The 12,551-nt window shown below is 37.9% G+C and overlaps 1 protein-coding gene across 1 annotated transcript; it reads left to right on the forward strand.

The window, feature by feature from the left end:
- The first annotated feature begins 3,864 nt into the window (after window positions 1-3,864).
- Window positions 3,865-6,186, forward strand: LOC146405176 (olfactory receptor 10AG1-like). The gene has a single exon (XM_085010067.1). It carries the CDS (start codon window positions 4,038-4,040, stop codon window positions 4,980-4,982), a length of 945 nt encoding a protein of 314 aa, XP_084866193.1. The 5' UTR covers window positions 3,865-4,037; the 3' UTR covers window positions 4,983-6,186.
- The last annotated feature ends 6,365 nt before the right edge of the window (window positions 6,187-12,551 follow it).

Here is a 12,551-nt window from a genome sequence, read left to right on the forward strand (position 1 = left end):
CAAGAAGGTGTAGACATGCTCAGGCTATACCAGTGTAAATCTTACCCCTAACCAATTTACTGTAGAAATTGGAGATTTGAAATACCCGAATTCCCAGCCTCCTTTCCAGCTGAGTGTGAGGAGATGACTGAGTTCCTGTTAATGAGATGAGTGCAGAGATCAGCAAGTGCCCTGTCCTTTGCCTCCCCTTCTCTTCCTTCTTGGAAGGTGCAGAAGTCATATCTAAGAATGGAAAAGCAGGAAGATGTAAGAAACCTGGCTCTCTGAGGTCCCTGGATTTCCCACTTCTGAATTATTTTGGGTGGGGAGTGGGTGGCTATGCCTAGGGCATGTAGAAGTTCCCAAGCCAGGGATCAAACCATTGCCAGAGGAGTGACCCAAGCCCCGGCAGGGACAATGCTAGATTCTTACATCACAAGAGAACTCCCTACTTCTGAATTTATAATGACAGTGAAATACCTTCTACTTAATTTAAGACATTATACAACTGCACCTTTTTTTTTTGAACATCTTAGTTTAGGCTGCAGGTAATATGTAATCATAAATTTCTGATTTTACAAGGCCTCTATTTGTTACTAATCACAAAACACAGAAAGAGGGGTAGAGAATTTAGAGAAGGAGTAGTTTGCACAGATATGTTTTTGGTGGTTGTGCCAAACTCCCTGAATGGCAGGCAGAAAGATTTGTTTCAATTAGGAAGTAACCTGGGAAAGGCAGGGATCCCAATGGGGAAGAATATTTCCTATTTAAAGAGCACTTTGTATTATGACAGTAGAACATATCAAAGATGGTGTTTAAGCTCTGTTTCTGATAAAAGTGAATTAGCTAACTGTCGAAAGAAAATTTCTCATGTTCTCTCTGTCTTTTAACTCAATCTGTAAAGGTAAGCATTATATTGAACTTCAATGCAAACAGGAAAGCAGGAAGCATTTTTGTCCAATGTTGAATTTAGTTTTAAATGAATCTGTTTATATTTAGCCTGTGCAAAAGAACCTTCCTTTCTGAATTTTTAAGAAGGAATCCTTTGTGTTATTGCTGTTGCTGAATTTCAAAACCCCCATTCAAATAGCTTTTTACTTTCCTGCTTCTTATCTTTATACTATCTAATGAAAAAATACAAAGTACCTGGTACTCTAATGGGCCAGTAAAGATTAAGGACCTTTTCATATTCATCATAATAATTTGAAGTGCTGACACTCATAGTGATTATTGTGTATTAAGTGAATACTTAAATCATTTGCATGTATTAAATCAGGGGGTAGCCCATAAAATTAATTTTAGATAATTAAAAAGTAAGGTAATAAATGGACTTTTTGAAAGGAGTTTGCATCCCACTAAACACAAAAGGCATCTTTGGTTAAAATTTATTAAGTTCTATGGTAAATAAATCTGAAAATACTAAAGAGATGTTTTCATTTTTATCTCTGGAGATGTTTCCTAAAGGGAATAGGCTTCTGAAGGGCAGTCACCAATTTTAGATTTTTATTTCCTACCTTTAATTTAATCTCATAAACTTGCTGTAAATAGTACTATCTGTACTTTGATGATAGATGGTAGACATGTTTCCATAACCCTCACACCTAAGAAAATCATTTTTATGGCAGAAAGACCAGAAAAATAAACATGAATTATTTGGGTAAAAATAAAAGTGAGTAACAATATAAGCTGAATTCTTTAGTGGTTTTCTTTCTAAGTTGTATAAGTAGAGGTATATAAATGTTTCCAGGAGTCAGAAACCCACAGCTATGTTGAAGATTTGAGGAAAAAAAAAATTTTTCTTGAGTTTGAGAAATGAGGACTAAGTATAACTTGCACAGGGTTTGAATAATTTTAATATTTCTTACATTAGATATGGTTTTGCATTGAAAATTTCCTTTAATATCCATAAAATCTTGTTCCATTTGACAAATAAAAAGTTGAGGCTAAAACAGTTTCAGGAAATGTGAACACTATATTCTTGATTGCAAGTTCTGTTTTGCTTACTTTTTTTGGCTATTTTTGATACCTGAATTTCATTATGCTTCACAAATATACTACCCTACTTGAACAGTAAGGAATAGTTTAGAGAGAAGATTAAAAATTTATAGAATAATTTACATAAATATAGATACAATAAAAAAATGAAGTAGCTGACAGGGTTTGAAGGCAATGGTTAGGTTATTAAATATAGATGTGTGATGCATGCTGGTCCAAAAAGATTTGTGATTCATTCAACAAACTGTTTTAATCAGTGTCCAAGTACTACATTCTACATAGACTAAAAGAAGGGAATGAGACATGGGTAAAGGCATCAGGACAAGAGAGTTAAAACAAAAAAGCATGGTTGTGTAGTCTTAAACACATGAAATCATTTCTTCATATTATAGCATTGGTACTATCATTTCTTACCCATTAGTTTCTAACCATTTTAAAGACACAGTTATAGTATTTTAACATTTCCTACAATCATATTTTCTTATGAGAATTGCATATATTGGGAAGGTTTAAATACATTTATACCTTAATATGGAGTCCGGAATGGTGTAGATGGTAAAAGAAATTACTGTTTAAATTTACTTTTCAAACTCACAGAAAGTCCTTAGGATTCCCAAGTTTTATAGTGATTGTGGCTTCTGCCCCATTTGTGTCTACATTTTTGTAGCTGAAATGTTGACCATTGTCCTCCCTTAACACCTGTAGAATGTGGATATAAGTGTCTCTTCTTTGCAAGGACTTAGTCTATATAGACTTTCAAATCAGTTAATATGTACTGTGAAAGTTATCTACAGCATATTGAGAACAATGAAGTAATTTGCTACTTCTGCCAGAATGAATGAAAAATGTATAATTTCTAAACACACACACGCACACACACACACACACCACTCAAGGCGTGCTTGAACTCTACCAAGATGGGGGAGGAGGTCAGTCTGAATTGTGGATAGGAACTAAAAGGCAGGGACAACTGCAAAGAAAAAAAAGTTGAATCAATTTAACTTATTCAAGATATTAGTCAATCACTTTTTGTGAGACAAATATAATATATACTGCACAGAAAGATGTGGAGAATATCAAAATAAACTTAAAATCCAGCCATAACAAAGGAAAAAATACTTAGTAAAGATGAGTAACCTCTCAGAGTTCCCATTATGGTTCAGTGGGTTAAGGACCCAAAGTTGTCTCCATGAGGGTGTGGGTTTGATCCCTGACCTCACTAAGGATCCTGCATTAAGGATCCTCCATGATATTGCAAGCTGCAGCATAGATCACAGATGTGGTTTGGATCCAATGGAGATAGAGCTTCGGTTGACCCTTAGCCCAGGAAATTTCATATGCCACAGGTGTGGCCTTAAAAAGAAAAAAAAACGAAAGGATGAGTGATCTCAATTCAACACCTTCACATGCATGAACACACACAGGTGTGCAAAAAAAGAAGAATGAACTAAATGGGGACAGCAGAACAATAGCAACTATTGAGGACATGGGTGAATCAGTAGGGTCTCGGAGATGAGTTGTGGTGGATGTTTCTCTTGCAATTGGTGGGTGAGGGGCATACATTCTAGTTAGAATCACTTTCTTGAACATCAGCAGTAGAGGAACCTGCCTCTTATCTGTTGAGTGTTCCTGGACCGAAAGACCAACTCAAAGTTCCTTTTCCCGCAAGTGAAAAATCTGAGCAAAAATTAGGACGGATGAATTTATAGATCTTACATTGAAATACACCATTTTAAAAATTAAAAATCATCACATAATATTGAGTGATTAGCTTAGCAATTTTTAAATAAAAATGTTTGGATGAATAGCAAAATTACAATCACATATCTTAAGAAACATAGAAATATGATAATATGTAGCAGAAAAGAGAGACCAAAAAGAATATTTTTTTTTCTTACAGAGAGATTTAATAATAATGAAAAATACACTTCACCGTAATTTTAGGGTAACTGGCAGGTTTGGTTTTCATAGGGAACTAAAAAATTGGAAGGAATACCATTCTATTTATACATAAGAATACAAAAGCGAAGTAACTGTATTTTCTGACTAAATCATTCCCACAGATGAAATATGAAGAGATGGAAGCAGAAGCCAATGTGTCCACGGTGATGCAGTTTGTGCTCCTGGGATTTTCTGACCTTCCAAACCTCCAAGGGCTACTGTTCGGGCTGTTCTCCATCACTTACATCATGATCTTAATCGGAAATAGTCTCATAATAATACTAACGAGGCTCGACACTGCACTCCAGACACCCATGTATTTTTTCCTGGCCAACTTTTCCGCTGTGGAAATCTGCTACGTGTCCGTCACTCTCCCTAGGGTCCTGGTCAACCTTTGCACTCAGGATAGGAGCATTTCTGTGCTGGGCTGTGCCACTCAAACGTGCTTCTTCCTGATGCTGGCAACCACTGAAAGTTTCCTCCTGGCCGTGATGGCCTATGACCGCTACGTGGCCATTTGCAACCCTCTGCACTATCCTCTGGTCATGAACCACAGGGTGTGCATCCGACTGGCCGTGGGCTCCTGGATCTGTGGAGTCCCCGTGCAGATAGGGCAGACGTGCCAGATCTTCTCTCTGCACTTCTGTCATTCGAACCACATTAACCACTTTTTCTGTGACATGCCTCCCATTCTGAAGCTAGCCTGTGGAGACATATCCCTGCATGAGCTGTCTGTGTACGTAGTCGTTCTGCTGGTTGGCGCTGTCCCTTTTATGTTGATACTTGCCTCTTACAGCAAAATCATTTCCACGATTCTGAGGTTGCCAACATCCAGAGGTCGGGACAAAGCCTTCTCCACCTGTTCTTCTCACCTGCTGGTTGTGCTCTTATTTTTTGGATCTGCCACCATCACCTACTTAAGGCCCCCATCCAGCCATTCTCCAGGAATTGACAAACTGCTCTCTCTGTTTTATACCATCGTGACTCCACTGTTTAATCCTCTGATATACAGTCTTAGGAACAAGGATGTGATTGCAGCACTCAGAAAATTATTACTTAAAATATAGTGTGATGAGTTTATTTACAGACATTTTAGCTGTTCGCCAACTAAGTATCAGAGAAGCATTTTATATCTTTACACTCTCTTTTTAAAAGGTCATCACTATAAACCTTAGTTTTAATGTATTTTAAGGTACTTAGAAAAATTTTTCTTGGTGTTTTTTAGGCGCACATGGGATATGGAAGTTCCCAGGCCGGGGGTCGAATCAGAGCTGAAGCTGCCAGCCTACACCTCAGCCAGACTTGAGCTGCACCTGTGATCTACACCACAGCTCATGGTAAAGCCGGATTCTTAACCCACTTAGCAAGGCCAGGAATCAAACCCTCATCCTGATGGATACTAGTCAGGTTCTTAAGCCACTGAGCCACAACAGAAAATCTTGAAGATACTTTAAAAGGCTAATCCACAGTTTACTGTGCTTAAATATTTATTAAGCCAAGTATCTTTAATACTCTAGGCCTAAATAATAATCCTGTCTTATGCATAAAAGCCAAAATGTGCATCACATTTTTCATTAAAAAACATAATTCAATCTGTTATTATTTTGGATTAAGTTATACTGAAAATACACAAGATTATTTACCCAAATTGCTGCCTATATCTTCGCACTTGTATTTGTTTTTCATTCTTCGATGCTATAACACGGAAACTGGCCAAAAGCAGTTAAATAATGAATGTTGGAAGGAGGGATTGAATGGGTGAATGGGCCAATAAATATTGCTACCCCCTACCTCAGGCTCCTGACAAAATCTAGAGCTTTCAGAGAACCAACAAATATTGGAAGTATGTAGTCATGTGGAATTACTCTAATCACAATACCAAAAAAAATGTTTTCAGGCACCTAGTTCTCTGCCAAAGCACATGTTATACCAGCATCTTCCACATGTCTCAACTCATTTACTTTGCAAATATCTCTATGTTCTACTTAGCAATTTTGGCCCCATGTTAATTTACTTTGAATTATTTCATCTTTTTCTTCACTGTACCCCAAACAATCTGATGCTAATTTACATTTTATTTATTTTATTTTATTTTTTTGCTTTTGAGGGTCACACTCGCAGCATATGGAGGTTTCAGGCTAGGGGTCGAATTGGAGCTATAGCTGCTGGCCTATGCCACAGCCACAGCAATGCAGGATCCAAGCTGTGTCTGTGACCTACACCACAGCTCATGTTTCTGCTGCGTCATGATGGGAACTCCTACATATTATTAATATATCTATTAATTTAAAATGTAAAATATGTTTGGAATTATTTTTTAAATGTTTAAATTATTTTTTAAATCAAATAGGGTAATTTAAAAATACCCAATTGTATGACACTGATGTGTCCAGCCTACTCGTCCATGTCTTAACCTGTTTTACAGAGTTTAAAATATTTAAGCCTTTGAACTGATATTATAAAGGAAAAGGAGCTTCAGTCAATGAGATTCATTAATGCCCATCCTCCCAATTTCATTCTCAAGGGCTGTCATCACCTCCAGAACTTGAGAATGAGTTTTGGCTGGCAGCCAGCAAGGAAATGAGGTCTTCAGTGCTAGAACATCAAGGAACTGAACTTTGCCGATAATCTAATTGGACAAGAATAACTGTATCCCCACTAAAGCGCACAAGAAGAAATGCAGCCTTGCTAACATTGATTTTTGTCAGTGAGATACATTTTGGACCTGTGACTTAAGGTGCTATAAGTTAATAAGTATGTGCTGCTTTAAGTCATGCAATTTGTGATAATTTACTAAAACAGCAAGAGAAAACTAAAACAGAGATTCACATAAAAAGATGTAGAAGATGTTGTAGACCTGCTGAGGATATACAAGTATAAATCCTCTGTCTCCAAACAAATTTAACTGTAGCGTTTGGAAATTTGAAATATTCAGTTTCCCAGCCTTCTTTCCAGCTGGTGTGAGGCTAGGGCTCAAGTCTTGCTAATGAGATGTATGTAGATATCAGAAGTGCTCACCCTTCCTTTCATTCTTGGAAGGACGCAGATGTTATATCTGGAAAAGCAGGAAGACATAAGAAATCTGGCCCTCTGATGTTGTTACTCTGTGTCTTTTTTTTTTTTTTTATTCTTTTTAGGGCCACACACACAGCATATGGAGGTTCCCAGGCTAGGGGTCTAATCCGAGCTGTAGCTGCCGGCCTACACCACTGCCACAGCAACGCCAGATCCAAGCCATGTCTGCAACCTACACCACAGCTCAGGCAACGCTGGATCCTTGATCCGCTGAGCGAGGCCAGGGATCAAACCTGCAACCTCATGGTTACTAGTTGGATGCATTTCCGCTGCACCACAGCAGAAACCCCCCAGCCCCTGCCTTTAGGATGACTGAACACTTTGGGTGTTTTCTTTGCTGTGCATGTGTATGGACTCTTGTGGCTGTAGACAGCTATGAGCACAGACACATTTCATTAGGACTTTGCAGGAATTTAATGTACTCTGAGTAACAGTGGGAGAGTAGTAATAACAAGTGTTAGAATGACCTACTGGTATTTCAAAGAAAAGAGTTGCCTGTTTCTGTAATTATAGTTTTCATAACTATAATATTCTATAGCCAGATATTGCAAAGTGGTCTTTGCACAAATATCTTACATTTTTAAAAGTTGCATTTTTGTCATCAACTCTGTTGCTGCTACGATATGATTTTGACACTATACAGCATTGTTAAATCTGCAGGCTTTGCAGATTGTCTTTACAAGTTGGCACACAAAGAATAACAACCCCTTTGTCATCATTTGAAATAATATTTCAAAGTTGGGAAAACTGTTTCAAGAGTTTATGATTAGTAATATCTATATTGGTACTGATACCTGGCTATGTTCCAATCTTTCCTTTGAACATTCATACAATCATGAAAATAAATTTCTCTAATTAAAATTTTGTCAAATAAATCTGCTAATTATTTATAAATGGCCTTGTAAAGAAGAATGAGTTATTATCCCTTCTTGACACATTTTATTTTTATTTTTTGTCCTTTTAGGGCTGCACCCACAGCATATGGAAGGTCACAGGCAAGGGATCAAATTGGAGCAGTAGCTGCTGGCCTGTGCCACAGCCACAGCAACGCCAGATCCAAGCCTCATCTGCAACCTACACCATATTTCATTGCAATGCCAGATCCTTAACCCACTGAGCAAGGCCAGGTATTGAACCGGCATCCTCATGAATGCTAATAAGATTAATTTTACAGCGTTGTGCAAATATTGTAACATTTGTGGCAAACTGACATGTACTTTGTTCTAACATCATGAACATTGTCTATGGGTCCCTCTCTGTAATCTGAGCATGAGAGTGTCTGTGACAAATAAATGACTCTGGGCAGCAGCAAAGACCTCCTGTCATATCTAACTGAGATTATTTCTAAACATGCAGTCTGACCTTGGAAGCAGAATTGTCAAGAGAGATTGGTTAGTAAATGAGTATAAAATGTACCATTTAGACTGGATCAGGGGAATGGCTATGCATGACATCACAGTGATGCTTTTGTTAATTGATAGAATTTTAAAAAGTGTTTTTAACTTACATAGAGTAAATTGTAAATTTACATGCAAATTAAAATGTGCTTCTTTGTTTTAAGTTCTGTGAGAACTTCAACAAATCCATACAGCCATGGAACCAAAAGTGCACTCAAGATACAGAACAGTTCTATGGTTATTAAGTCCAAATTCATTCTGCTCACCAACCACACAGCAAGCCAATAACTTGGAAGACAGGGGTGTTGGGGCAAGGAACGGTGACTGTATTTGGAAAGCCAGAAGACTGAGAAGATGAACTGGTGTCTTAGAAAGCCATCTTCCTCAAGTCAGAATTCAGGCTTATTTTATACTAAAAGGATGAAGGGGGTAGGTAGTGGTTGCAAATGTCTTGGTGTTTCAATCCTTTGTTCTTGCAGCTGTCCACACAGGTCATGTCATGATGTTCCTATAAACCTCCAACAAGACAAATGTTATTGTCTGTTCTGCAAATTTTTATCTCTATATGATTGAACAACCATTATGCCCTTAAACTTCAGAGCCTTAAGAGTTGGCTACCTTGTATATTTCAGGCTGTGGGCCACATTATTTTTAAATTTAATTTAACTTTTATTTTATATTGGATGTACAATGTTGTATTCAAGTGTATAGCAAAGTGATTCAATTATACATACACATATGTTCATTCATTTTCAGATTTTTTTTCCTATATGTTATTATAGAATATTAAGAAGAGTTTCCTTCTTAAAGTAGGTCCTTGTTGATGATCTGTTTCATATATGGTAGTGTGTATATGTTCATCTTAAACTCCTACTTTATGACTCCCCCAGTTTTCCCTTTGGTAACCTTAACTTTGTTTTTGAAGTCCATGAATGTTTTGTAAATAAGTTCATTTGTATCAATTTTGTAGATTCTGCATATAAGTGATATTATATATTTGTCTTTCTCTGCAACATTCTTAATTCAAAGCAAAAGTGATAAGATGCAAAGGTTAAATCAAAAGATCTAATATGCAGTCAGATTTGTTCTCTATTACAATTTTCTATTGTCACTGCCCATTCCACAATCCTGTGGGGGAAAAGGGGTGACGACCACTCTGGCTACTTCCTGTTGAATGGGGGTGATGAGGGGGTGATTTTGGAATGGAACTGATCAGCCCTGGACAGGGAAAATTCGTTAGACTCTTTAGTTGGTAGTGCCATCTCCTTTCCTTCTTTATCTGTAACTACTTGAACCAGAAGAAACCCCTTAGTATTTTGTTGACCTTGGGCTTTTGTTCCAGTTCCCAATACGTATCCATTAATTTTACCTTTCTGACTGTGCCATAATTACTCTATAATCTTGTGCTATCCATTTGGATAAGATTAAACAAATAAGTTACCCTTTTTATATTTTTAAAGAAGGACCTTATGTCTTCTAAGGGCTCACAAACCCATCACTTCCCACTCCTCTCAAGAGTTGGGTTATTTTTTGATGACAGTGCTGCTGCTTTAATCTGAGTGTTATGATTCCATGGCTTTACCCCAACTAACTTGACAGATGAGTGCATGGTAATAATACTACATGTGGTGCTGCCCACCCTGCAGTCAGTTGGTGTTTAAGTCTTGTTCTCTGCAGGTTTTAGGGAAGACTGGGTCTCCAGGTCAAAAAAGATGTAGGGCTACATCTGTTGGATAAGTAGACCTGTTGGAGGCAAACTCATAAACAGATGTTAGCATAGTGCTCACAGTTTTAACATCATTGGCACCAGCTAGGTCATTTTGGAGCATTTATAGATTCTCCCACCCAGGCAGACACCTGAAGTGGCCTACTATACAATATTTCAAAGGGGCTTAATTTAAGCTGCTTCTGGGAGCCACTTTGATCCACGGCAGGGCAACTGGCCAGGACTTAGCCCAAGTTAAGTTAGTCTCTTGTCCTATTTTGGTAATGCTTCTTTTTATGGTATAATTCATTTTCTCCATTTTTCCTGTTGACTGTGGCCTCCAAGGTAAATATTAATTTGCAAATTAATTTAATTAATTTGCAGTATTATGTTATACTCAAGATAAAAGCAGGCCAATTATCACTTGGAAAAGTGTTAGGCAGTCCAAATCTGGGAAGGCTTCGACCACTTTGAGGGCTTTTTCTGTATGGGAAGGATATGGCTCCATTCATCCCTGAAAAGGCATTCACAAACACTAGCATGTATCTGACATTTCCTGTACCTTGAGGCATTTGAGTAAAGCCCATTTGCCAGTCCTCAGGGAAGCAGGTTCCTCTTGCTGGGTCCTCATCTGGGGAGGGGTTATTTTTAGCACAAATCATGCAGCTCAGGGTGGTGAATTGGATGGTCATTTGTAGTAGGACCATTATGTATTTTTGAATCTACTGCAAGGGGGCATCTCTCCCATGATGGGCACTATTACGAGTGTGCTTCACACAGTGTCCAAGAGCACCTCAGGGATCAAACCAATTTCTTGGGAACTACATCTCCCGAGAGTTGTGATGCAAATGAAATTCCACTCTTTGTCCCTTTCTGTCCTTTTCTGAATGACTTGGCTGGCATTTTGACACATCAGTTTGAGAGAGAAGTGATCCTCTTGCCTCAAGATATCATTTTAGATTAGGTGTCCCAGAGGCCCTTTTTAATAGGATTTTTATTGTCCATATGTTTTTGGCCTTTCCTAGGGTGTTGTCAATCTACACATCTGGCCTTACCTTTTTATAGACCTCGGAGTCGTGAGGCGAGAACTCTGTCTCTTTTTTGGGGGTTTCCTTGAGCACCATCTGTAGGTTTTTTTAAGGCTGCACCTGCAACATATGGAGGTTCCCAGGCTAGGGGTCAAATTGGAGCTGTAGCCACTGGCCTATGCCACAGCCATAGCAACACCAGATCCAAGCTGCATCTACCACCTACACTACAGCTCATAGCAATGCCAGATCCTTAACCCACTGAGCGAAGCCAGGGATCGAACCCACACCCTCATTGATATCAGTTGGGTTCATTACTGCTGAGCCATGACAGAAATGCCACCATCTGTAGGCTTAATTTGTGCTTTTGTGGGACATTAACGTCAAGCTTTTCTGGCAAAAAAAAGTTACTTGAGCACTTAATTTAAAGCAGACATCAACCCAAAAGAGAGGTTGGGCATTCTGGCATATAAAAGAAACTTTCACAATAACCAAGGCATGGAAACAACCTAAATGTCCATCAACAAATGAATGGATTAAGAAGATGTGGTATATATATATATATATATATATATAAATAAAATGGAATACTACTCAGCCATAAAAAAGAATGAAATAATACATTTGCAGCAACATGGATGCAACTAGACATTCTCATATTAAGTGAAGAGAGAAAGAGAAGGAAAAATAACATATTATATTATTTATATGTCATATCTAAAATATGGCACAAATGAACCTATCTACAAAACAGAAACAAACTCACGAACACGAAGAGACTTGTGGTTGTCAAGGTCATGGGGAGAAGGAGTGGTATGGAAGGGAAGTTTGGAGTTTGTAGATGCAAACTATTACATTTAGAATGGTTAAGTGATTAGGTCCTACTGTACACACAGGGAAGTATATCCAGTCTCTTGGGATAGACTATGACAGAAGATAAAATATGAAAAAGAAAGTGTATGTGTGTGTGTGTGTGTGTGTGTGTGTATGCCTGGGTCACTTTCCTTTACAGTGGAAATTGGCACAATATTTAAATCAACTATACTTTAATAAAAATATTTTTAAAAACAGTAAAATTTATATCTATTTGTGTAACTTATAGATCAGTAAATAGGACAAAATTAAGCATTAAAAAAAAAGAAACTGTATTCAGGGTGAGTTCCCCTAGTTGGCATTTTAGAGCTTGTAATAATGAACAATTTAGTGCCTGTCCAGAAACTTCCATAACTGGGATGGATTGAGATGTTTTCTGTGTCACCTTGCTGTTTACCAAGGAATACGCTGCACCTATATGTAACAGAAAATCAATCAACTCTTCCCTCAGTGTCAGTGTTACCCAGGGCACCTGAAGGGAACTTGGAATTGGGTACCTCATCATTCCTGAACAGATTGGTCCTCTCTTTCTAACACAGGAGAGGTTCCCATCTTTTT

Source organism: Sus scrofa, chromosome 2 (assembly GCF_054392235.1).
Source record: "Sus scrofa isolate SSC_HxYL_T2T_F1_AM1 chromosome 2, Sscrofa_HxYL_maternal_Yorkshire_Landrace_v2.0, whole genome shotgun sequence".
In the NCBI taxonomy this organism is placed as follows: Eukaryota; Metazoa; Chordata; class Mammalia; order Artiodactyla; family Suidae; genus Sus; species Sus scrofa.

Coding starts and splice junctions, on each gene's coding strand:
- LOC146405176 (XM_085010067.1), top strand. CDS start 4,038: ATGAAATATGAAGAGATGGAAGCAGAAGCCAATGTGTCCACGGTGATG.